Raw genomic sequence first — 27,870 nt, forward strand, 5'->3', positions numbered from 1 at the left:
TGTATCTCCCTTCTTTCCCTCCCCAAGAGTTATCCCCTATGATAAATAATAATTTTTAGAAAGGAAAAAAAAAAGAACAGTACAAATGATTGATACATTAAGGAAGTCCAAAAACATGTACTGTGAATTATTGATGGCTTCCTAAGCCCAGTAATGGAGTCTCTGGTTCCAAGGGTATGGACATTGGGGTCACTTTGTTTGCATAATTATATAAATTACTTTCCACAATGGTTATACCATTTCACAGCTCTGCCCATAATACATTAGAATATCTATCACTCTACAACCCTTTTAAAACTGACCGCTGCCTGTTTTTGTCATTTTTGACATTTTGCAGGGTGTGAGGTAAAACCTCTGGGTTGTTTTTATTTATATTTCTTTTATTATTAGGGATTTGGAACATTCTTTCACATGAATGTGAATATTTTGCAATTCTTCTTTTGAGAACTGTTTGTTCATATCCTGGGGAATGACTATTAGTCTAATATATATTTATTAATTGTTTATATATTTTGGATAACGGATCCTTATCTGAGAAGTTTGATACAAAGGTTTTTTTCCTCTTTCAACTACTTACTTTCTTATAGTAGTTGAATTAATGTTGACTTTCAGAAACTTTTCAGTTTCAAGTAACTAAAGTTATATATTTTTTCTTTTATAATTACCTTTTCCTTTTATTTGGTTGAGAATACATTTCTTATCTATAACTATGAAGGAAATATGATCTGTTTCTCTTCTAATTTTTCTAGTTTGATATTCAATGGTAAGTTCATGTACCCATTTAAAATGTACTGTAGAGTGTGGTATAAAGTATGAGTGAGCCTTATTTCTGCCAGGCTGCTTTTCAGTTTTTCCAGAAGTTTTTAATGAAATAGGTTTTTTTTTCCTCTAGATAATTTATGTTTTCTACTTTGTGAAACACTGGGTTATTGAATTCTATTGTTTCTGAACCTTTCCTGGCTAGTCTATACCACTGATCCCTCTCTTTGTTCTTTAACAAATACCATTTGATGTTTATGAATGCTGCTTTATAAAATAATTTGAGCTCAAAAAGTGTTATTTCACCTTCATCCCTACTTCTTTCCAACATTTCCCTTAATATTCTATATCTTTTGTTTTCTCATTTTGCTATTATTCTATAAAAGTTCTTTTGTAATTTAATTGGCATAGCATTAAAAAGTCAAATTGATTTTGGTAGAATTGTCATTTTTATTACATTGGCATGACCTAGCCATGAGCATCAAATAATATTCAATCTGTTTAGTTTGGTCTTTATTTGCAATTGAATCTTTACAAGTCTTTTGTATGCTTGGAAAGTTTGATTCCCAGATATTTTATACATTTTTAATTATTTAATTATTTGTTATTTGGAATGATATTTCCCTTTCTATTACTGTTTCTTGTGTTTTGTTATTATTCTATAAAAATACTATTGGTTTTTTTGAAGATTTACCTTGTAGCCTACAGTTTTCCCGAATCACTATTTTTTAAGAATAATTTTAAGAAAACCACTCAGGAGCCATCACTTAAAGGTTTGACTACTCAACTGGGATGGGGTGGGGATGTCATATTTACATAACCAAATAGAGTGGAGAGGAATTCTTGAGATTACAAAGAGTGTGACTTTTTGGGATTCCTCTGGAGGTGGTAAGTTGTCTCACACCAGAGGTTTACAAGATGAAACTATACAACCACTTTAATCAATCAACAAGCATTTATTAATCATTTACTATGTGCTAGACTGTGCTAAGGACTGGGGATATGATTAAAAGGCAAAAACAAAAACAATCCCTGCCCTCAAGGACAAGAGTTTCTCATGGAGTACAAGTACTTGCTTGTTTCCAGAGCAGATAGACAAATAGAGCACCAAGTCTGGGGTCAGGAGGACCTGGGTTCAAATCCAGCCTTAGACACTCCCTAAAATGGTGACACTTTGTGACATGGGACAAGTCACTTAACCCTAATTGCCTAGCTCTTGCCATTCTTCTATCTTAAGAGTTGACATTAAAACACCAGGGTTTAAAAATAAACAGATAAATGCTTGTTGACTGATAGTAGAACAGCATAATACCACTTTTCAGGTATATTGTATGAGGATTTTTTTTGTGAGATATGGATTAGTTCTCTGGCTCTGTATTGGATATCTTTATTTTTCACCAAAATATTTCTGAATTTGACATTTTTTAGGCTAAATATGGTCGATCAGTGAGTCAATAAACATTCATTAGTGCCTGCTATGAGGAGAGCACTGTCCTAAGAAATGAGGACTTCAAAACAGTCATCTTCACCTCAAAGGGCCAGTGTTCAATTCTTCCAGCAAACAAGCAAATGCCCTCGCAATGGTAACTGTGGACAACAATAAATATGAAAAGGCTGCTTCAATTTTTAATGGCTACCTCATGAGAAGAGGCAACTATTTGAGGCTGGTACAGCATTGATGGGGTGACTGAAAGCAGAGAGAGAAATCCCTAGACTCTGAACCCAAACCTCTCTACTGTTACTCTTCAGATTTCAGAATGACGAAAACTCCCTTAAATTGCCAAAAAGAGATAGATTAGGCTAAAAAGTACCAAGCAGTATCTGAATACATCTTTCCACAAAAAAAAGATGAGAGAAGTTGGAGTGTCATATAGATAAACTTGAAAAACATGGACTTGGAGCCTTGAATCTGTTTCTCAGCAAATCTGGATGTTCTTTGTGAAGGTAAAAGGAGGACTTTTTTTTTAATTAAAAGACCTTAATTTAAATCTGTAATCCTTGGAGAAAAGAAAAGTCCATACCTGAAAAAAATTCCTTAATCACTCAATAATTAGTTCTTCTCCAAGTCACCATTTTGGGAAGGGATCTCAGACCAGCCATTCCTGATTCTTTGAACTTAAACCACCATATTACCTCAAGACTCAATTCTGCAATCTCTCCTCCTCTTGATAGGCTCTTTCCAGAGCCTCCACTTTGGGGAAGGGCCCAAGACCAGCCATCCCTCATTCTCCAGTCTGGGCCACCATTTTTCTGTCCAGGTCCCCAACACTGGCTGCCCCTGCTTTCCAGATCCCCTTTTATGTATTGTTTTCTCTATAAGAAGAATGTATTTATGTTCTGTTTTCCCTAAAGAAGAAGATCCTTGAGGGTTGGGACTATCTTTCCCTTTGCTTGTATCTGCATCCCAGGTGCTTAGCATAAAGTAAGTGCATAAAAAATGCTTGCTGATGGATAAAAGTGCTCATTAATTGATTAGAGAAGGAGAGGAGAATAATGGTCTTAAGAGTCAAAAGGACCTTTGTTCTGACCTATCCTGGCTGTGAAGTCCTGGGTAAGTCTTTTTACCTTTCTCTGCCCCAGACCACTTGCTAAGGTGATAAGTGACTAGGAAGGTACCCAAAATCACAGGTGAAATCCAAAAAAATGAAAATTCTTTTAAGCTAAGCGAAGATACACCATTTGAACATTTATAAATTGATTTTATATCTATGCCTGAAGCTAGACAGTATAAATTTTGTCTGGTTATAGTTGATCAGCTGACCAGGTGGACTGAAGAGTTCCCTACTGCTTGGGCCACATCTGCTTTTGTTGCCAAAGTCCTTTTAAAAGAAATTATTCCCCGTTTTGGACTGCCAGCATGTATTGACTTGGATAGGGGAACCCTTTTTTCCAATTCAGTCTTATCATAAATGTATTCATGTTTGGGGATAATTCCTAAGTTTTATATACCATATTATCCCCAGAGCTCTGGCCAAGTTGAATGAATTAATAAAGAACTTAAAACTATGATTGGAAAATTGTGCATGGATACTCATTTAAAATGGCCTGAAATTCTACCTCTGGCCCTATTTTATCTCAGGAGCAGACCCTGAGGTGATTTATACATCTCACCATTTGAGATGCTATTTGGACATCCACCTATTCAGGCACAACCATTTACCCCTGTCTATACCTCATTGTTAGGAGGAGATACAACCATTGCTACATATATCAGGCAATTACAAACTAAATTGTGAGAACCCTACAACTCTGGAACTGCTGTTCAAGCAGGCCCCATAGACTTCTCACTTCATGATTTAAATCCAGGTGATAGTGTGTATATAAAGAATTTCAAACATACTGGATCAACTGAACCTGCTTATGATGGACCATTCCAAGTCCTATTAACTACATCAATAGATATTAAAATTGGGGAGAGGGACTCGTGGATGAATAATTGACTATATAGATTGTATTTAACTATTGATTATGATAAGCCTTCCCTATTGATGGATCTGTACTTTGTTGCACTTTATTTGTGTCATACAGTATGATTTTTTTCTCTCATTTTTTTGCATTTGAAGCACATGTCACCAGTATTGAGAAGATGTTCTTTTAATCCATTTGCTTAGCATATAAATGCATACCCAAAAGCTCTAGACTATGGAAACCCACCATTCATTGCTGAATATTTTGGGACTGTAATTAATGCTTGTATCTGATTCTAGGAAATGGGATCAAAAAGGAGCACAGACTTTATCTACATAGTGCCATAGAAGCACAAACTTAACTTGAATTGTGCCATAAAAGAACACACAGAAGAAAAGAAAGAAAGAAAGAAAGAAAGAAAGAAAGAAAGAAAGAAAGAAAGAAAGAAAGAAAGAAAGAAAGAAAGAAAGAAAGAAAGAAAGAAAGAAAGAAAGAAAGAAAGAAAGAAAGAAAGAAAGAAAGAAAGAAAGAAAGAAAGAAAGAAAGAAAGAAAGAAAGAAAGAGAAAGAAACAAACAAACCAATACAGGTGGGATTGATGAACTTCTATGCCAATACAAAAGGGCTTGAAACTAGTGTGAGACTCAAGGTCATGGCTCTTGACATATGTTAAGATGCAGAACTTCTTGAACAACAATCCTTGTAAAATACTTTCTATCAAAGGACCTAACAATTGGCTGTTCTGGCTCCCCTATCCCTGAGAAATGATGAAAGATTGGGGGGGCAGCTGGGTAGCTCAGTGGATTGAGAGCCAGGCCTAGAGATGGGAGGTCCTAGGTTCAAATCTGGCCTCAGAAACTTCCCAGCTGTGTGACCCTGGGCAAGTAAGTCACTTAACCCCCATTGCCTAGCCCTTACCACTCTTCTGCCTTGGAGCCAATACACAGTATTGACTCCAAGATGGAAGGTAAGGGTTTAAAAAAATGATGAAAGATCAGACCATGGAATGACACTTCCCTTTTACACGAAAATCTGGTCTTTTTCTCTCTTATAGTATGGCAACTTCCTGTAGCCCTGGCTTATAATGGGCAAATGAAATATTACTGCATTTTTCCCCTACAGATTTGTGGGACTGAAATTTACTGTAATTGGACCCAAATACAAGGGTCTCATGAATTTATTCTTGTTTTATTTTGAAATTATATATATATACATATATATATATATATATATAGAGAGAGAGAGAGAGAGAGAGAGAGAGTTTTTGATATTTTGATCCTGAATTTGAAATTTTTATTTCTCCCAAAGTTTAATTTTTCTTCTATTTATTTTTCTTTTTATGTTTTTGGTTTTTCTTTTGATAACTGTCTCATACATCCCATAACTCAACCACTTTGAGTTGATCCAGGTGTTGGTGAACACCTTTTTCAGGGAGGATTGTATTGTATTTTCACAAAAATACAAGATTTAAAATTTTGTTTGAGAAGAAATTTTTAGAAAAAAAAAGCTTTCTAACTCCTTGAATCCAGAGAATGAACTGTTTGAATAAAGATGCCTACAGAAACCTACACTGAATCAAGAAGATCCAGAATGAACTTTTGGGTGCAATTGATTGAACTGAAGGGGGTTGAACATTTATTTGTATATGTAAACTTTTATGCCAAGGGGAATGTCCCCTAATAGGCTTTTGTCAATGTGTCTAGCAAAACATTGGTTTTGCTTTCTTTCTCTTTTCCCTCTTATCTCTAACTACTGTAGTTTCTTCTTAGAAGGTGCAATATTGTATATACCTGTAGTTAGAAAATTTTTAAGGATACAAAATGATTGTTAAATGATCAATGAGGAGACTAGTCTCCCAATGATCATCAGGGGGAATTGTGAAGATTAAATTTAACTCTCCCCTGATTATGACAGTGAAAATACTTAACTCTCCCCTGATTGTGAAGATTAAATTGTAACCCCTGTCTATTTTTGGAACACAGTACTTAAAGTTGAGTATGAAGATCGGCCCATTTTAGATTTAATCACCAAAAGTGCAAACACCCCATTCACACTTGAGTGGGGGAAGTCTGTGACCCATGTGTGCAATAGTGGGTGACGAATCAGAATTGACTGAATGCCTTCTGGGCAGTCCTAGAGCAAAGCGTCAACTGTGATTGGTAGATGTAAAATTAGGGGAAGACACAGGAAGTGATGTAAGGGAAGTGTCTTTAAAAGGAGCTGTTACTTCCTGTGAAAGGAGAATTCTTCATTCTTTGATCTTCTGACTGGATCTGAGACCCTGTTCCTGACTGGACTGATACATGGTGAGTGAAAAGCCAACTCTTAACTACTGGATTTTCTGAAAAAAACTATCCTTAGGAGAGACCTACTCTTTTCCTGCATCCCCAGGGCCTCTGCTACAAGGGTCAAAGCTAAGAACTAACTCTCCCTGCTCAGGCTGAGAGAAGGGTCAGAGATAAATTCCTTAGTGCTCAGGCACTTATCTTACCTTATCCTCTCTCTGATTTCTTGCTTTACTCTTTCTACATTTTGTAAATAAATTGTAAATAAAATCTCTTTGGAATTAATTAAATTCCTGACAACCACACTCTTAAGTAACCCAGTCCAACCTTTTTAAAAATAAACCCCTTTTCCCCCTTACAGTATATCTCAGAAAGATGATAAAGTTGACATTTAACAAGGTTTTGACCTTAGCATCAAAGGCACAAGCCTGGGAGAAAGATTTAAGACATATACAATAGGCCCATATATAAAAGGCCCATATATAAAAGGCCCCATATATAATAAGACATATACAATTGTGAGCCCATTAAATATGGTGGTTGGGGTTGGGGAAGAAAATGGAAATCAGCAGAAAGAGCCAGGGTCCATGGTCTAAAGAGTTTTTGAGTTTAAACTAAAAAAAGGAGCAGTGAAGAACAGCACCAACCAAGCTGTGTTTGTATTATCAAGGGAGAGCTCAGAGGACACTGATCAATACAAAGAGACCATCCAATAGGAACTCTAGACAGACAATCACTATCAAATGACATAATGGGGCTTGTAGATTTCCAAACTCTGTAAGCTCCTTTAATCCATCAATCAATAAACATTTTTTTCAACCCTTATCTTCTATCTTTCTATGAATTCTAAGGCAGAAGAGCAGCAAGGGCTAGGTAACTGAGAATGTGATTTCTCCAAGGTCACATACCTAGGAAGATTCTGAAACCCAACTCCAGGCCTGGCTTTCTATCCACTGTATTACCTAGTTGCCATTATTATTACTATTATTATTATTGTTGTTGTTGTTGTTATTGTTATTGTTATTATTATTGTTGTTGTTGTTGTTCTTGTGCTTATTAATGCCAGGCACTTAGGGGGCTACAAAAAAAGGCCAAAAAATTATTTTTTATGTATTCTAAGCAGGCCCTATACTTAGATCCAAAAGAAAAAAAAATAGAACCTTTCCTGCTCTTCAGTAGCCTACATTCAATGAGGGATAGAAGCATGTCTAGATGGAGGACAAGAGGGTAGCAATAAATAATGACAAACAGGATGGGGCCAAGTGGTGCTAAACTCTAAAAGACAAAAAAGAAGAGGGCCATGATGTGTTGGAACAGATGGAAGCAGGAGAAAGGAAGGACAGGAAGACAAACTAACCATGATCCAAACACGCATGTGTTTACTGTTTGGTTCCTCGGCCGCAACATGGCAGAGCAGGTCTTCAAAGAGGCGAGTGAGAGAGACGACAACATTGCTGTTGCTTGTGGGAATCAGTTCCTGTGGAATCACAAATGACAGTTGAGACCCTTTCCTCTCTAGGAAGGCTCAACCAAATTAGCCAGTCAATAGAAAACTAGACCAAGGACTCATTCAAGGACTCCATGACCCTTGGTCCCCATCCATTCTATGGACAATTTAGGATTTTAAAAGATAGAACTGAGAAGGGACCCAGGGCTGACCTTAAGCTTGAGGTTCACACAATCTGGGATTAATGCAAGGAGAAGCTTCTATCTTTCAACTTCCTTCCAAGATGGTCTGTCAAAACTGAAAGCATGTATTGGAGACAGGAAAATCTAAGTCTGAATTTCACCTCAGACCTTACTACCTATGTGACCCTGGGCAAGTTATTAAACCTCTGTCTGCCTCAATTTCCTCATCTATAAAATGGAGATAACATCCCCTACACCTCACAGGGTTGTTCTGAGGACAGATTGGGATAAAATCTGTGAGATAACATTTGTAAGGTATTTCCCAAACATTAATTCATTACCTGAATATCACTAAAGTAGAATAATAATACATTTTCAAACTTGGCTAAAGTGTTGGTTTGCTTTGCTAAATTGTCCCTGTCCCAAGGAAGGGCTCTATCTGTGTTGGGGAAATGGGGGAGATGGGGAGTGTGGAGAGGAGACATAAAAAGTGATAGCAGTATAAATTAAAAAGGAAAGGAGGCCAATAAAACTCTTTCTAGCTCAACAGACCTTGCATTTTTTCAGACGAAGCCGTAGGGCTGGGAATGTCAACCAATCAAAGAGCTCTTGCAACAGTTCCTGGTTTTCTGGTCTGCTTAAAGGATCCTTCAGAGAACTCAACCAAGAAGCCACCAGGGGCTCCCAGCCTAGCTGGAGGGGTTCCATATAAATCATACCACAACGACTGACAGTGGCAGGCTAAAGAGAACAAGACAACATTTCAAAGATGTCCCTCTCTCAGCAAAGATGACAAAAGAAAACAAAATATAAAACTATTAAAGACAAAAAATAAGGACAGTTGTTGGAGGGGTAAGCTAATACATCGTTGGTGGAGCTGTGAATTGGTCCAGCCTTCCGAAAAGCAATGTGGAGGCATGTTCAGAAAGTTATCACAGGGCACTCCCTTTGACCCAGTGCCATTGCTAATAGGGCCACATCCCCAACAGACCAAAGAAAGAGGAAAAGGACCCATGAGCATAAAATCATTTATAGCAGCTTTCTCAGCTGTCACAAAGAACAGGAAACTAAAGGGTTACCATCGAATGGGAACTAAGTAATATGAAGGTAATAGAATAGTTCAGCATTGTGAGAAAGTACTAAACACTCTGGATGTTTTCAGATGTAAGAAGCTATTTAAGTAACTTTTAATCACTTATAAGGATTATTCTTATAATATCAATATTCTTATAATATCAGACTATTAAGTCTGATAAGCTGTAACTGTGTGCTTTAAGTAAAATATAAAAGGAATAGGAATCATAATAAAAGTCTCTGCAATGATGGAGAGTCCATAGACTTCCCCTTACCTTGCCACACACTCTGGAGCTTGTGGCATGGGGAAAGCAGGCTCCCAGTCCTGGTGTTTCATGACTAAGCAATCCAAGAAAGGGTGAAGGAGAAAAAAAAGGGGATGCCTTGGTCATAACTGGAATCTATTTCTGAAAACCATTTCATAAACTTTGTTCAGGATCCCTATTGTGCACATGCCTGTGTTCAGAACATCTGGCTCTGTTCATAACCTCAGTTAGTCATTGCTTGAAATTCAAGATGGTAGCCTCACATTAATGATTTCCCTTTTGCAGGGCCTATAGGAATTTCAAATGGGGGTAAGTGGAAGGGCTAGAAAAAAATAGAAAAGAAAGTAAAAAAAGGATTATTGGCGCATTTTGTAATGCAGAGAAGAAACGAGAACAAAGGTCAGAAAGAATCACCAACAGAAGAAAGAAAGAAAGAAAGAAAGAAAGAAAGAAAGAAAGAAAGAAAGAAAGAAAGAAAGAAAGAAAGAAAGAAAGAAAGAAAGAAAGAAAGAAAGAAAGAAAGAAAGAAAGAAAGAAAGAAAGAGAGAGAGAGAGAAAGAGAGAGAGAAAGAGAGAGAGAAAGAGAGAGAGAAAGAGAGAAAGAAAGAGAGAAAGAAGGGAGGGAGGGAGGGAGGGAGGAAGAAAGGAAGGAAGGAAGGAAGGAAGGAAGGAAGGAAGGAAGGAAGGAAGGAAGGAAGGAAGGAAGGAAGGAAGGAAGGAAGGAAGGAAGGAAGGAAGGAAGGAAGGAAGGAAGGAAGGAAGGAAGCAGGAGACAACAGACAGTTCCATGGAGGATCTCCTTTTTTCAACTGTTTATTTAGAAATGCCCATTTAATTTGGTAGTAGTTAAGTTCCTTTCTATTTTCTTTGACCAATTGGGGATATAAACCTAGGAGAGGAAAGGTTGAAGCTCAAAGATGAGAAGTCCTTTCCCAACAAAACCTCTTGGTCATCCTGAACTCCCTCTAGTTTAAGCTGCAAACTCACCGAGGCCTGGGAAAGGTCCATGGCTTCAAATATGAGACTCATCTGAGCAGACATTTGGATGATTTCTCCACTCATCAAGCAAAGCTGAAGACAATTATTTCAAGGACAGTTAAGAAAATCCAAAACTCATCGTTCAAAGACATCAACTAAGAACTTGATCCAGGTAGAAAGTCAGGCATATATCCCAACTACATTTGTTTCCATTTCTTAAAAGGGCCCAGAATCAGATTATCCATGGTTCAGTGTATTGAAAAAGAGCTCAGGATTTGGAGACTGAGGGCCTGAGTTTGAATTCTACCTCTGCCATTTAATGAGTGAGGCCCTTTTTAAATCTCAGATAGACCATCTATAAAATCAGGGTGAAGCAGAGGACCTCTAAGACCCCTGCCATGCTCTAAATCTATGATCCATCTCCTAATACCACAAATGAGCAGTTATTCCCATCCCCAGCCCTGCCACAAGTCTCTTCTTCTCCAAGTTAATTGCGCAAGGTCCTTCAGCCCTTCACCATCACATAATGGCTGAGTTCTAAGTCTCATCCCTATCTCACTTATCACTTAGTTTGTTAATGTTTGTTAATGTTTCTCTTTTTTTTTAAATCCTCCAGAATTGTCTACATGATGGTGCCTATTATCTATTTAGGACAAGTAGACAGAAGGCACACAAAGGTTATTTCTCAGGTCTATATAAGGAAAAATCAGATGGCCCAGTGGATAAATTGGGCGTAGCCTCAAAAAGACCCAAGTTCAAATCTTGATTCATATACTTACTAGCTCTGTGTCACTGGGCATGCACTTAACACCATGCCTCAGTCTCCTCACTTATCAAATGGGAATAATAATAGCACCTGCCTCCCAGGTTTGTCATAAGGATCAAATAAAATTATATATGGGAAGCATTTTGCAAATCTTAAAAAGTTACATAAATTATAAATACAGTTTTAGACTACAAATATAGTTATTATTATCATTATTGTTATTATTATTGCAACCAGAGGTTCCAAAAAGGGAACAAGTTGAGCTGGCCATCACTAGAGGTTTTCAGCTGGAGGTTTGGAGGTGCTTTCCAATTCCATATCTAGGATACTATATTATCCATTATGCAATTTTATTATACATATACATTATATAGTATATATACACATATTATACATATCCATTATAGAATTCTATATCCTAAATCCTAAATAAGCAACCTTGAACAGTAGTGAGTTCTCCATCCCTGGAAATTTCCAAGGAGGAGATACGGTACAGACACAGGAATCTGGTAGAGGTTGGATTAGATGTCCTCTGAACCTTCCAGATGCTAATTAATTCACTTAAGCTATTTTGTAGTTGCTTTACACTTTTTAAAAATTCTTTTTTTTTTCTTTTGAATTCCAGTCACTTTTACTACAGATCATTTACCTTTTTGTTGTCATCCAACACTGTGTTCATGCTTTCAATCCACAGTGTATCGATGGGACCATCAAATACCACCCATTTGCGGTCTGGTGTCTCTGACAGGGCAAATTCTCTAAAGGTGTTGGCAACAATACCATCTGTCCACTGGGAGAAACAAGGGAAGGAACGAGGTGAGAAATTCCATTTTAAAAAGGAAATTCAGATGATCCAGGAAAATTTTGAAGGATTTATGATGGAGAATGTTATTACCCTCCAGAGAAAGAATTGGGTTTAGAATGCAAAGCTAAGCACACTATCTTTTGCATTAATTTATTTGTGCTTTTATTTGATTTTATGAGTATTCTCTTAAAACAATGACTAATGTTTTGCAAGATTAAATAGCTTACTGTCTCCAGGAGGTGGGTGGGAATGGAGGGAGGGAGACAATTTGGATCTTATAACTTTGGAAAACATATGTTGAAAAATTTTATTACATGTAATTGGGAAATAAAGATATTTAATATTTAAAAATGGAAATTCAGGACCTTGAAGTGCTGGGCTGGAGGGTTTGTGTAGACAATAGAAATAAAAAGGCACAGTCAAATGGCAGGTTCATCTAACAAAGGAAAAAAGGGCCATAACAATAGCATACATGAACAGAGCTACACTTATATCACCAAGGAAGGTTGGCATTGACTGATCAAGGACGAGTTATTTCTCCTAAAAATGTAGGATGAGAAAATGTACACTAAACCAAGCTCCCCATTAAAAAAAAAACTAATAGATCAAGAAATTTTTTGTTTTAGGGTTAGCTGAAGGATTTGATGAAGGGGAGGTTGTTTAAATGTGGTTCATCTTTAGTAGATGAAGTTTTTTGTCTTTTTTTTACAAAAAGGGTTGGGGGCAGGGTTGAGGATTTTATTCCCTAAAACTATAATTTCTTTGTGGGGAGGGGCAGGACAAAGAGGCCCTGGAACCAGAGAAACAGAAAGACATCCAAGGAAGGAAAAAGCCAGGCTTTGCAAGTGAAAGGGGTTACCAAAATGGCTTAAGTTTCCCCACCTCATGAGAGACAGGATCAAACTGGCCAAAAAGCTGTCCCATCGTGATCGATTTGGGGTTCACCGTCCTGTGAATGACCTTCTCTTCCTCTCCATATGAGCGGTCATTCATAAGCGAAAGCGTGTCAGCCAACACATGCAGAACCTTCGTCTTCCCCGCATAAGGTTCCCCAACAAGCATGAACCTTTTAGACAATTATTATACAATCAGGTTTGGAAAATGGAGGAATGGGCCTGTGATCTAACTGGTACCCAGAAATCTCTCCAGAGGTCACTGATCCACTCTGTACTTTAGACAGAATTCCTTTAGATGTACTAGAAAAGATGAAATTGGTGCACAATATCTGGAAAGGAACAAATGAATCGCTTCATTTCCATTGTTTCTCATTCCTTGGTTTCCTCGCTCTAAATGAAATTAGCCAGAATGAACACATCCTCTCTATCATCAATCATGATTTAAAACATCTACATTCACAAAATCAAGAGTCCTACATCATGACAAGGATGGAAACAATAAACTCCTCCTGGCTGATTTCAGTGGGAAATAGGGACAGAGTCACAGGAAACAATCAAAATTCAAGGAATGGTCCAGTTGACCCATCATCACCAGATCTGAAGCTTTTGTGTGTCCTGGACACCTTTGGCAGTCCCTAGGGACACCTTCTCATAATAATGGCTTTTAAATACTTAAAACATATATGGTTACCAAGGAAAACAATTATACTGAAATGCATTAATCAAAAAAATTTTAAGTTCATGGATATCAGGTAAAGAACTATTGCTTGGGTTTTGGGTGGTTCTTCTTTCCTTGTGTACTCATTTCACCTCTTCTATATATCAAAGGTATTAGATTTGCACCAAGAGTCATTCTGGTAAGAATTTTGCCCAGGCTAGCAAAGAAAATCAGTCACTGTGCGGAAGAAGAGTGCCTCTCTATGTTGAGAGGTCTTCTGCCTCTTTTTCTATCCCCAGTACTTAACACAACAGTTTGGCACAAAGTAGGTACTTAATAAATGTTGATTAAGAATGTAATGGACTTCTCTACTAGCAGCAATGCAATGATCCAGGAGAAACCAGATGAATTTATGAGAAAGAACACTATCCATATCCAGAGAAAGAACCGTGGGAGTAGAAATGCAGAAGAAAACATAGGATTGGTCACATGGTTCGAGGGGTTTATGATTAGGGATTTTGACTTTAAATAATCACTGTTGCAAATAATAACATAGAAATCAGTTTTGAACAATGATACATGGATAACCCAGTGGAATTACTGGTTAGCTCAAGGGGCGGGGGGGGGGAGGGGAGAGAAAGAACATGAATCATGTAACCATGGAAAAATATTCTTAATTAATTAATTAGTTTAAGAAAGAAAGAAATAAAGGTTGATTGATTCTATCTACACCACAGAATGGATCAATCATGAAAGGAGAGAAAGATTCATTCTCCCTCCCCTAATTCTGCTTTAAATTAAGCTTATCCCTGCTTCAGATAAAGAAGTGCTCTGCTATTTATTAATAGCTGGATAATGGTTTCTGAAGACTTTCTGAATTAATCCAGTCCCATCTAAAACCATGAACTTTGGATGGAGTTTCTGACCCTATAGGATCAAAGACAGAGGTAAGAGGATCTTTCTTCATCTGCAGCCTTACACTGGCCCCAATATTTGGTTCCGCCATCTTGCTCATGCCCGTTCCTTTAATCACCTCTGAACACACCAACTGAGAAGGCAAAATAACCTTACCCATGTCTAACAATCATCATTTCATATGTCTGAATCATTTTCTCAAGAAACACTTTAACAGGTTGAAGGTTGTGCTCTTTGCAGCATTCATGAGCACATTCCAGAAAATCCTAAATTAAAACAAAAATGAGACACAGTTGTTTCCTGAATGGAAGAGGTCCTTACTAAATTATGAACTTTGATTGAGGCATCATAAAATATTTCTCCTACTTGAAAGTAAATGTATTTAATCAATGATATGTCTCTCTATGTAAAAACTAGAAACATTTTCCAAACACTGCATAAAATGGCAGGATCAAAGTATTTCTAAAATAATTCAGTCCCACATTTAGGCTCCAGTTATGCATACAGTACCATGGTAGGCACTGGAAAAGATGCAAAGTTAGATCAGATAGCCCGCTCTTCCTTATGGTGTAAATAACATCCCATCATAAATGACAACAATGGCAGCTTTAGATATTATATGAAAATAATCTCCCGTAATATTCATTAGATCAAATTAGGCTTGGGATGAAAGTAAATCTCAGCGTCAGTCTTCTTCTTGACTCTCACAGATTGGGGGATCCAATCTGCCCCCTCTTCCAGGACGTTTGCCCCAAGAGTCAGCATGGTGAGGGTTTTACCCATGCTGGCCCAGGTTAGTGGAAAAAAGTAGGCACTGGTGGGGAAGAAGTGTGCCTCTCTGGATTAGGACCCTGGGACAAATTCACCCAATTCACCAACGTTTACCAATAAAATTGGCCAAATTCACCAATTTACTAGTTATGAGTCTGACAACTGAATGATGTACTTCATCCTGAGAAACAAAACATTCTTTTTCCTCACATGAGACATTTTCCATGGCTTGAATCCCATTCCCCCTCATACCAAACCCTGGAAAGAGCAGAAACTCATTTAATCTTCCTTTAAGAAAGTTCCTTAACTCAGTGCCTTATTATAGAGCCAGCAGCAACTTACTTTTTAAATTAATTTGGAGGAATTAATTTATCAATGAGAAGATTGTTAGGAAAAAATTCACTTCACGAGGGTACTTACATTATAATCAGCTTCTGGGAGCTTGATACCAGGAAACAGGTCACTAGTTATTCCATTAAACAAGGGTATGTCGTGGGACAGAAACTTGGGCTCGTTCACATCCTTAATTGAGCGAAGAAGCTGAAATGGCCAAGTGAAGAAAGCTGATTATCCAGAGAACACAAAAATCTCCATAAAGTCCACCCATGCTTAGATAGGCATAGCACTGCTTTATTGTGAGAGAGGGAAAAAAAAAGACTGGAAATAGGGTGAGAGCCCACAGAATGGGGAGAGGGGAAAACAGACTGTGCCCACAATAAGTAAGGAATATGAGAAATGCAAAGAACCACAGGAAGAGTGAACCAATATGGATGAAGTCAGAAGAATTGTACTATCTGTCAAGTCTATGGTCATATAGATGAAAACAGAACCATAAGGCAGCTAAACCTAGACTGGGTGCAGTGACCAATATTTGTCCCAAAGAAAAGATGGTGAAATACACTTCCCTCTTCTCAAAAGAAGAGGGAACCACAAAAGAAGAGGGGGCAGAATATATAATACACGGGCAGAAGAGGTCACTTTGTCAATAGGTTTTGCTTAACTATTTATCTTTGTTACAAAGGAAGGTTCGGTGGAGGTGAATGATGCTTTTTAAAAGGCATCAATAAAACATACTTAAAAATAAAATAAGAACTCTTACAAAATGCTAATAATATATAAACTATTTTAAAAGTTCATATAAGGGGTAAGTAAGTAGATAGAGAGTGAATAGAACACCAAGCCTGGATTCAGGAGGTCCTGGGTTCAAATTGGGCTTCAGACACTTCTTAGCTATGTGACCTTGGGCAGATCATTTTAACACCAATTGCCTAACCCTTGCCACTATTCTGTCTTAGCATTTATAGTAAGACAGAAGGTAAGGGTTAAAAAAATAAAAATAAATATTTCATGTAGAAGATTGTACATGTAAAATATGTATCAGATTGCTTACTGCTTCAGAGAGGAGTATAGAAATGTAAAAATGTAAAATAAAAAAGGAATATTAAAAATTGTTTTTGCATGTAATTGGGGGAAAATAAAATATTTTTAAGTTCATATTTAAAAGTAATGAGTAAATTAGTGACTAAAGTTTTTCCTTTAAATTATCATCACCAAAGCAAAAAAATTGGAAAATGAGCTGGTGTCCCTCGATTGGGGAATGGCTGGACAAATTGTGGTATCTGATGGGGATGGAATACTATTGTGCTGTAAGGAATGATGATCTGGAGGTTTTCTATATGAACGGCAACAACCTCCATGAACTGATGCGGAGTGAAATGAGCAGAACCAGGAGAACATCGCATTGTGGGACGATCAAATGTAATAGACTCTGCTACTAAAAGTCTGCAAATTACAGATGGGGAAGGCTTGCCATAGAAGGTAGAATTTTGGTTGGGCCTAAAAATCAATTTAAGTAGGAGTTTCTACACTGCAATTTCCCCATATTAATGAAACCATAGGCAGGTGTCCATGTCTGTTGTTTTCATTCTGCCAAAGAACTATAAACCCTACCAGATATGCCCAAATTTGACACTCTGGGGCCAAGTCTCAGGCATCTTGGCCCAGTTACAGCTGTACCTTTTTCTTTCCTCTCTGATCAACCTCCCTCTAAAGGAACAGAGATCCTAGAAACCAGATCTTCTCCCAACCGAGAAACGGCTCTGATGTGTCCTTACAAGGATATCTTCATTTTCATCTGGAAACTTCAGCTTGAGATTGCCAGCTGCTACCAGCACCGCTTTGACGGCTCGCATGCCATAGTCATAATGAAACTGGGATGAAAGCTGTTCTGAGCAGAGCCTGTAGGTCATCACGATCTTCACAGACAGAGGCTTGGCATTCAGAAACCCATAGGAGTAGAGGGAGATTTCTGCAATGAGGGCATAGTTGGGGACCATCATGGCCACTGTCCGGAAGAGAACCTAACCCGCCATCAAAGAGAAGAGAGTGAGACAGACTTTTAAAGACAAGAACAAGAGCAACAATGACAATAGAAAATCAGGTTTACCCTCATTGAAAGGGAAGAGGAAAACAGATCACCTACATCAACAAGATAATCATAGATTCATTGGAATATCCAATATCTGCTTTTCAGAAACCAGGACAGACAAAAGGGAAGTCTCAAACAAGTGAGAAAATTATGAAAATTCTAATAGACTTGGTTATAAAGATATAGTCCCTGGGAGGTGGTGTGGTATAAGAGAAGATATGTTGAATCAAACAATACCTGGGCTCAAATCCTGCCTCTGACAATAAATTATGACTTTGGACAAGTCACTTAACATCTTTGCCCAGTTCCTTCATCTATATAATGGGGATAATAATAACTGGGATAAGTCCTCCCTGGGGTGTGGTGATCAATCAAAACAATGTCTCAAAAGAGCTTTGCAAACTTCCAATCTCTTTTGCCATCAAACATCATTATTATCATTCTAATTTTTTTTTTATTGAGTTCAAATAGAAATAGTTCTTGTGGGGAAACCCTGCCATTCTTTTTTCTTTTCTACTTCATTTTTGATGTATTGCCCAAGTGGTTAAATTATCATTATCATCATCCTTAATCTCATTATTTTGTTCTCATTTTTGCCTTCTCATAATCTGTGGTGGTTGTTTGTGGTGGATGAGTTCAGAATTTTTAAGTATCTAACCTTAAGGTTATCTGGCAGTTCAGAGCGCCCAGCATAGCCAGGATTCATGGTAATGGCTACAAAGCAGTTCGGGTTGAGCTTCAGTTCTGTCCCCTCAAAATTAAATATTTCCAACTTCAACTGGATGGCTCTCTGGATGCAAAGGATCTGCTGAGCGACCACGGACAAGACTTCCAGCTCAATTCTATTAAATTCATCAAAACACGCCCATGCACCAGAAGAGGCCAGACCTTTAAAAAACTAGGGGTAACAGAGAAACATGGTTGTTTTCAGGTAGATGAATCAAGGAGTCACAGAATATCACAGTTGCTAAAGAGATGCTGGTAGCCCTTTAATCCAACCCATACCTGACCAAAAATTTCCCTATAACCTCCCATGCTAAGTGGTCAGTCATGTCCACCAAAGGGAAACCCCGCCACCCCGAGGCATTCTACTACTCTTTTGGACAGCCCCAATTGTTAGGAAGGGTTCTGCTCAACCCCTGCTCAAAAATACTCAAAACTGTCATTTAATTCACGTAAAAGAGACAAAATGGGGCTCTAGCTTTATAACCACACAAAGTGAAAAAGATGCTATCATTCAACTCATATTCAAATAGGATTTTGCATGAGCAAATTAAATGGAGATGTCCATCTAGATTTACAATTCTGCCATTACTTAATCATCGCCTGATGTCAATTACCTTTCCCATGGCCAAGTAATCTAAACCATCAGAGCAGTTGAAGACAACACACTGGACAGCCAAGGCCTTGGCCAAATCCTTAGTAGTTTCTGTTTTCCCTGTGCCTGCTGGGCCCTCGGGTGCACCCCCAAGATTTAAATAAAAGGCTCCTATCTGGAAAGTAAACATTTATTCAAAGTAAACTTATTTGTTAGAATATGCCTGTGTTTAAAAGAAAGCATGATTATTGGCAATCTGTTTCTAAAAAGATTATGGGGTCATAACGACTCTCATTAAACATTCTGGGATGCTTGTGTCAATGGATATTGTTGGCTCAAATGGAAGGATTCCAGGGACATGTATACGGTCAGTACTAGGCTGGTCATTATCTTGCACGAGATTCTTAGGCTCTGAGTTAAAAACCCCAGAGTGTGCAAACAACTCAGAGTATGCCAGTAGTCAAGCTCTCGGTGTGGGCCAGGTACTGGATTAAGCCAACAAAATGGAAAGAAAAAGCAAAACCAGTCTCTATCCACAAGGAACAGATTCTAAAAGCAACCGTTTATGCTAAGAAATTCAGAGAATTTTGCCTGTAAAATATAAACTCTGGGTTTAAATAAATAAAATACAAACTATAAACATCACTGCCCATCGCAACTGAGCAGCCAAGCATCTCCTCTGTCCTCGATACCCCGTCCTGATCCTCACTTCATGGGGACTCTCCTCCCCTCCCCCAAACAAGGAAGGACACAGAGGCCCTATTGTTCTGGAGTTATAAGCTGCCTCGATCTCACGGGAGACCCTCCGTGTATTCTCCCGACCATAAGCCACCCACTAAATCTGGGTCTGCTCTTCCCACGGAGGACTCAACATCCATTGTGGGGGAAAGTGCTCTGGGTTTGGGTAGGAATCTTTTGTGGCTCTGCTCTTACCATACATGACCAATAAATGCTGTTACTAAGAGAGGGGAAAAGAGAAGAAGGGCCTAGAGGTCAGGGTCAACTTCCATTGTGTCTGGGTCTCCCCAGTACCCCAACTCAGACCACCAGCTGAATGATGCTTGCAGCTTTGAACTGAATATCCTTTATCTCCTCAGCATCCTTCCCATAGGGGTCTGCCACCTCAGAATACTCAGGTTGTTTCCTCACCCAGGCAGAGTTACTGTCACCTACAAGGTGTGAGATCAGCACATGCCTGCCCAAAATGAGCCCCTTTCTCTGACAAGGTGCCATGACACTGCCCCACTGGGACTCCAATTCCCACTATTAGAGGTGGAAACAGGGCCGCAGAAGAATACCATTAAATGCCAACTATTCCCTAAAGGGGAAGAGGGGCCCACCTCCCACTGGCCACTATTAGCCATTACTTTACTGTATTAGCTGGTTGACACCTCAGAATACACCAAGAATTTAGCTTCTCTTGATGGAGTTTAAAGACAGGCCAAGAGGCCTTAATTGGAGATGATCAATGGACAGGATATGATATCAGCAAGCCTGAGAGCAAGCTAAAGAGGATAAACCCTTGGGACAGATCCCTTGAGGTAGGAAGTGTCAAAGGCTAAACAGGAAAGAAGACATAGCTGGAAGGGCCACACAAGAGACTCACAACAGAGAAAGGGTCCATGTTGTCATAGCATCTACTTTGGGTCAAGCACCATATTGGGTCCTAGGGATACAGGGACAAAGAGAGTCCCAATCCACATGGAACTTGGAGCTTATCTGGGGAAGGAGCAAGGAGAATAGACCCACCATGTAAACTGATGGATAAATAGAGAATATCACATACTTAAAGTAATTTCATGGAGGGACACTAGGACCTGGGGGTGGGCCATGATAGGTCTCATGAAGGAAGAATCACTTACATTTAATTTCTATGAGACATACATAAAGATTATTACAAAACTACACCATATATATACATGAGTTTCAAGACTCTCCTTTTGACAATGGTATTTTACCATCTTTATTCCCTGATCAAGTGGAAGAAAAAGCCTACCAAGGTCCGGTAGCATCTGTCAGTTAGAGGGGTGATGACCAGGCGAGGCGAGTTGCCAAGGTACTCATAAGCGTATTTTACATTGCAATTAATGATTCGCACCCGGACATTCTCCCTCTCCCAGTAATAGCGGAGTTGAGCAAGCCACTGGAAATCTGTATCATGTGAGACACCTAGGAAGAAGATAATTAAAAGGAGAAAAGAAAAAAAAATCCTTCAAAGGGGGAAAAGTTTCTCCTAAAAAGAAATATTCAGATAGTATTCTAGAGCTGTCAGTGGTTTGTTTTTTGTTCAAGTTACAAATTAAAGGAAACTATATTGAAGAAAGAAAAAATAATATGTTAAGGCACATAGATTAAAAGCCAGAACGATCTTAGAGGCTTTCCAATCCAAACTCTTTATTTTACAAATAAGAAAACTCTGAGGTCCAAAAAGAATTAAATGACTGGGCCATGGTCTCACAGGAACAAGTAAAAGGCAAAACTGTGAAAAGATGACTCTATTACCCTAACTTTATCTAAATTATAGTTATAGATTTAATCATATAATCTAAGTTGTAACCTATAGTTAATAAATTAAGTTGTAACTATTGATTTAATAGTTATAACCCACTTACTAGCTGAATGAATAACTGAGTTCAAAAATCATAAATCACTGATCAAAAAAAGAATAAATCATAACCATAATCATAGTATAAAATAGGAATAAGATTAATTTTCTTGCTATCTTCTTAGGGAAAACCCCCCAACTACCTTAGAACATATCCTTGCCTCAAGCATCCTGTCCTCATTTTCTGGATCCTGGCACATTTTCTCAGCATCCAGGGACAAGTTGTAAGGCAGAAGGGGTATTAGTTAATTTTTTTTTAACTTGGAAATATCTAGATGAAGTAATGAAGAGTGAAACAAATAGAACTAAGAGAATATTATATATAGCTACAGATTTAGTATTTGAAGAATAGTATGTGAATATCCAACCCTGTAGAGAAAGAACTAAAAAATAAAAATACAAAAGGCACAATTCATATATATGTATACATATATATGTATATGTGTGTGTATATGTATATATATATATGTCAGGTAATATAGTCTATGGTATAGGAAGAAAAGGAGAGGCCGAGATACTTGGGAATAAATTCTATTAAATAAATAAATTTTTTAACTTTTAAAAAAGTAAAAAAATATTCAGGGTCCCAAACCATACTGCGTATGTCTTCAGGCCTCTGATTTGTTTGATTTTTGCACATTCACAATAGTCCAACTGGTTCAGACAATCTTTGCCTCTGTCTTTTTTCTTTACATTTGATTCAAGGAACAACAAAGGTCAGTGTTTGTTTTGACAGCTTCTAACGACTTGATCCTGAAGACTTAAGAAAAGAAGTCCCATACCCACTTCAATCATGTCCATGACCACATCCCGAGCATGTACATCAATAGTAACCAAAGCTCCCAGAGTAATCCTGGTCTGTTTAGACAGTTTCCCTCGGACCAGATTCACAATGTCATTGAGCTGAAGCTGAAGTTTTTTATAGTACTCCCTTAGACCCTAACAAAAGGAAAAACATTCATGTGAAGCTATCATCCTGAATTTCAAGTACATAACAGCAATTAGACATTTCATATTCACAATATTATTTGTGCTGCGTTTTTAATTAGTTTTTTAATGTTTTACCTTTATTTTTTAATAATAAAATTTTAATTTAAGTTTTCCAGAGTTATATGACTCATGTTATCTCCCTTCCTTCTTCCCTACCCTCTCCTGGAGTTGGCAAACAATTCAGTCTGGGTTATACATATATTATTACTCAAAACTCATTTTCATATTATTCATTTTTGTAAGTGAATAATCTTGTAAAACCAAAACCCCCAAACATATACCCAAATAAACAAGTGATAAATTATGTTTTCTTCTGCATTTCTACTCCCACGGTTCTTTCTCTAGAGGTGGAGAGCATTCCTTTTCATAAGTCTCTCAGAATTGTTGTGGATCATTGTATTGCTATTAGTAACAATCATTTTGTCTATAGACCTGACAAAATATAAATACAGTAGAACCTTGTTTTACACAGCCAATACGTTCCAAGACCCTTGTTGGGTGCTAAAAATCATACATCATAGCAAACCCCATTATTTAATAAGTATTTCTTTTATGAAGGTACCTAGGCACTTTACTACTTTTCTTAGGCTTCTTTGAGGTCCCAGCATCACTATTCTTGTTCTCTGGGGCCATTATGAAAAACTAAATAAACAAAGGCTAATGTGAGAGCTGATATTTGGCTCAAAACAATGTAATGGCTCACACTAACACTTCTCAGAGGGAGAACAAGCACCACTGGGCAAACTGCTTCGAGATTTTATAGCACTTGGAAAAATGGAGCAGATTTAGTAGATAATTAAAATTTTTTATTGAATATTTTTCTGCTTTTATTTTTTTCAATTCCCAATCAAGTATACCTGAATTTGCATGTGTTGAAATTATGTAAAACAAGGTTGTACTGTATTAAGATTGGAGTTTCTTCAACTTGACATTTACACATACTTTTGGAAAGCAGAAATACTAAAATACTCAAATAGATATGGATACAAATATTCCAATGGATATAAATCAAACTATTAACAGAAAAACTGATATTCAAATGGATCCGTGATCTCATCTATGTGGATGTGCTTTGCAGCGATGAAGATCACCACCCATCCATGCAACTTCTAGCCATGCCTTTTTATATCTTATACATTGGGGTGAGGGGCATAACCCAGGGATCTTTGCTGACTTCTCTCGACATAGCAGGTATGCCACTGAAGCATGAGCTGTCCAAGAGTTAGACTCTCACTCACAACATTCAACCAGATCAACTGGGTTTTGTTTTGTTTTTTAACTCACATTTTTTTTAATAATGTCTTTTGGACCATTGGCCTCTTGGTGATGAAGTCCCAGTCCAAGGCTGCCCATGGCCAGGAGAAATATGGAAATTTGGAATCTACATGCCGCCATCTTTCAATATTTATAAATACATATCTAGGATCTCATCAGTGCTGACAATTAAGCTTCCAAACATGCCATGTGAATCTGGCCCAAATCTGACAAATCTTCCACTGAGACTCAGTTCCCCACACTCAATGCAGACTTATCCTTCTAGCTCTTAAGATTGCAAGGAGCAGATGGGCAAGTAGGCTCCCTTCTCCCCACCTGACCATCCCACAATTCCTTTTCTAATTGTATGTTTCCTAGATGATCTCTTTTAGTCCATTTCTAGAGAACAAACTGTCACTGGAGTCTTCTCGTGCTCACTATGGTTTATTTCCATGGCCCTTTCTTAGGCAATTATAATATTCTTTGAGCCATCATCATAAGGCACCTCAAAAGATTACTGATATTAAAAGGTGATTTTTTATATCAAGGAGGAGTTTGGCATTGTGGGAGGTGTTACTCTATTTCCCAAATGAGATCAATTTATTCTCTGTCTCTATTCAATTCCAAGCCCAATTCAGAACTGCTCAAAAGCTGTCCCCTCTGTAACATTTTACAGATGGATTTCCATTTCAAATCAGTATTCTCTCATGTCTCCCTGTTAGGCAAGGTGATAGACTGAGTGTTTGCTGAGAAAATTTCTGGTCTCTTGAGATCTCACAAAGGAAAATGTCTTTTCCTTTATCCGTTTCCCATTTTTTGGCCTCAAAAGCTCATCTGAATAGGTCAGACTGAAAATGCTAGTATTGGACAGTCTTCTTTCTGTGTTTGTCTTTTCTTCTAAATTATTCTTATTTTTACCTTTCTCCTACTGATGGTTATTTTCATTTAATTTTCATTTTAATGTAACCCAAAAAAAGTGAACAAATTATTTTCTGCAGGCTGTCATGGATAAAGAATTCCCTACCCCTTTGTCTGACCTGCTTCTGAACAGAATGCCGGTACTGAGCTAAGACTAGTCCTCAGCTAGAAGACACAAAGCCTTTCCAGCTTGGTGGACCCCACTAGAGTTTCTTCTCCTTTGGCATGGCCTCTTAGGCCTTAGCATTGCCTCTAGGCAATGATGAGCAAGATTTTCAAAGAAGCAAATCTATGTCAGGAGGTATAAAGTGGTCCTTTCTGGAAAACACAAGAAACTAACACTTTCAATTTCCCTAATGACTTTACCTCTGGTCCACCACTTATATTTTCCTGAGTCTGAATCGTCCAATACATTTGAGAGACACAAAGGACTACTTGGCCAGGCCATTCTCGTACCCAGTCTTTTCTTTCTGATTGTAGATAAGCCTGAAAATTGAAAACATATTTCTTATTTTCATTCTTTATCATCACACAAGCTATCTAAAATATTACTCATACTCAGTCCAAAGAATTAATCTAACAAAAGCGAGGAGGCTAAATAGGTCAATTAAAGAAGTGACAGTAGTTAGCATTTCTGATATTACTAGACCTCTCGCTGAGAAAAAGCAGGGCAAAATGCTTAGAGAGAACTAGCCTCAGAACCAGGAAAACCTGGGATCAATTTTAACCTCTGGCACAAACTGGCTGTTTGAGGCAAATCAATGAACTTCCCAGTGTTCTAGGTAACTCTAAGAATTTAAGTTTCAGGGAAGAAACCATCCTGTATTGGTATAGAGAATTTCCTCACCTGGGAGTTCTCAATACCAGTGAAATCACAAGTCTAGTTCCTATCTCTATCTATTGCTGAGTTTCGGGGTCACAATATGTACTTTAATTCATGTGTTCTTGTGAGGAAACCCTTGCACAGAACTTAAGCAAAAGTGATGGGAATCTGGGGAAGTAATGATCCTTTTCTACTTTGTTATAAAAAAAGAAAAGCTAGGTCTTGTCCACTGAACCCCTGGATTTTCAGGGAATGGTTTTTAAAAGAGTATAAAGTCTTTCCCACAAACTAAAATTCCATAAGGAACGACAACCCAAGAAGGATGGGGCGTCACGAGAAGGAAATCCTGATGGCCCAACATTGAGAAGCAATACAATTCTAGTCACTTCCTTTTCTTTCTTTTTTTTAACTCTTACTTTACATCTTAGAATCAATACTAAGCATTGGTGCCAGAAGAATGGTAAAGGGCTAGGAAATGGGGGTCTCACAATAAGGAAGTGTTTCATCTCTAAGTCTGGCTCTCATCTACTGAGCCACCCAGCTGCCCTTAGTCACTTTCAATGGTCAGTGTCAGTACCATCCAATCAAAGTTGAATCTTCCATCCCTCTCTTCTAAGAACAATCAATAGATTAAATATATAAATAAATATTCTTTGGAGATGGGAAGGATTGATTCTGTCCAAATCCCTGACTCCTAATACAGAATTGTGGACTTCATTATTGAAAATATATATAACATCCCTAATTTTTCTTAATTTTAACAATAAAACACTAAAAATTTTGATAAGAAATATATTAAAGTGGTTGAAAGAGGATTCTTAGGGCAGCTAGGTTGCAGAGTAGATAATGAGCAAAGCCTGGAATCAGGAGGACCTGGCTTCAAAACTGCCCTCAGATACCTCCTAGCCGTGTGTCCCTGGGCAAGTCACTTCACTTAATCCTAATTACCTAGCCCTTACCACTCTTCTGTCTTAGAACTGATACTAAGACATAAGTTAATGGATAAAAAAAAAAAGATTCCCCATGTTTTAAAGTATACACACACACACACACACAGAAATGACACATCATTGGAACTAAACTACAAAATGATATGCCTGTCCTATCTACCTCACAGGGCTACTGTGAAGCTCAGAAGAGGACCGTAAAAATGAAAAGGACTTTGTAAACATGAAGACAAAATGGCGGCTGGTGGTGGTGGTATTATTCCGTGGAATGGTGGAGGCGGAGAGGAGCAACATGAAGAAGAACCAGAGCTGTGATTTTACTAGTAAAGAGAATTTTCAGGGAAGGAACTCCATCTAGCCGTCAGTTAGTAAACATTTATTAAGCATCTGCTGTGTGCCAGGCACTGTGCTAAGTGCTGGGGCTATAAAAAGGACAAAGATCATCCCGGCCTTCCAGGAGTTCACAGTCTAATGAGAGAGATGTACAAACAAGTTATAGATAATATTAATTTAGATAATATAGATAATTCGATAAGACCCATAATAATAATTAATAGAAGGAAGATACTAGAATTAAGAGAAGCCTGGGAAGTATTCCTATAGAAGATGGGATTTGGGTTGGAACTTAAAAGATGCCAGTAGGCACAGCTCAGTAGATGGGAGCCACGCTTAGAGATGGGAGGCCCTGGGTTCAGATTTGACCTCAGACACTTCCTAGTTGTTTGACCCTGGATAAATGGCTTCATCTCCATTGCCCAGCCCTTACCGATCTTCTGCCTTACGATCAATATTGATTGAAAGAGGGGTTTAAAATACAAAAGGGTCATGTGGCCGAAGCTGATGTGGCTCCAGAGGGCCCCAGACACACACCATCAAGGACAGGGCGATGACTTGGTGGATGCTCCTCAGCATCAGGTCCTCCACTTGGATGAGCCACTTCTCGACGGCCCCTCGGGCCTCGGCCGTGGAGATGAGGGCGATGAGCTCCACCCGCTCACCCTCGGTGCTGAACATGGCCCTGATGTCCAGGTTGGGCAGGAACTCCAGCTTGGCGATGCCCTCAAAGCACTTCTTGAGATGCGGCTGCACCCTCAGCGGGTCTTTGGTCTCGGACAAGATCTCGAGCATCTCATCGTTTGATAAGAAGAAGAAACTGCAGAGGGACAGGTAAACACGGATGCTTTAGTCAGGGGGCCGGGATGGTGGCGAGGATCCTCACCATCCCACGAGGCCAGCCTGCCACCATACCGGGGGAAGAAAAGACGCTTCTTCTCCAGGTAGGCGTTCAGTCCTTTCATGATTTTATCCAGAAGATCGTTACAGTTCTGCAGCTTCTCCAGCAATCCCGTCAAATTTGTGGCCACCAGCACCTGAAAGA

General features: G+C 38.4%; 1 protein-coding gene across 3 annotated transcripts in view; it reads right to left on the minus strand.

The window, feature by feature from the left end:
• Positions 1–27,870, minus strand: part of DNAH12 (dynein axonemal heavy chain 12) — a 182,034-nt gene that overhangs the window by 89,494 nt on the left and 64,670 nt on the right. For all 3 annotated transcript variants that reach the window (XR_008913335.1, XM_056804277.1, XM_056804276.1), the window contains exons 21-35: positions 27,741–27,862; positions 27,363–27,645; positions 25,089–25,208; positions 22,343–22,499; positions 20,952–21,124; positions 18,978–19,130; positions 18,296–18,535; positions 17,324–17,569; positions 15,630–15,749; positions 14,595–14,704; positions 12,852–13,035; positions 11,814–11,954; positions 10,408–10,491; positions 8,633–8,821; positions 7,809–7,928 (exon numbers count right to left, since the gene is read on the minus strand). Coding sequence is in view for 2 of the 3 variants with exons in the window: in XM_056804277.1 (XP_056660255.1) it covers positions 7,809–7,928; positions 8,633–8,821; positions 10,408–10,491; positions 11,814–11,954; positions 12,852–13,035; positions 14,595–14,704; positions 15,630–15,749; positions 17,324–17,569; positions 18,296–18,535; positions 18,978–19,130; positions 20,952–21,124; positions 22,343–22,499; positions 25,089–25,208; positions 27,363–27,645; positions 27,741–27,862 (2,442 nt within the window). In the remaining variant the exon portion in view is untranslated. The remainder of the gene's footprint in view (positions 1–7,808; positions 7,929–8,632; positions 8,822–10,407; positions 10,492–11,813; positions 11,955–12,851; positions 13,036–14,594; positions 14,705–15,629; positions 15,750–17,323; positions 17,570–18,295; positions 18,536–18,977; positions 19,131–20,951; positions 21,125–22,342; positions 22,500–25,088; positions 25,209–27,362; positions 27,646–27,740; positions 27,863–27,870) is intronic.

This window comes from Monodelphis domestica, chromosome 7 (genome assembly GCF_027887165.1).
Source record: "Monodelphis domestica isolate mMonDom1 chromosome 7, mMonDom1.pri, whole genome shotgun sequence".
Lineage (NCBI taxonomy): Eukaryota > Metazoa > Chordata > Mammalia > Didelphimorphia > Didelphidae > Monodelphis > Monodelphis domestica.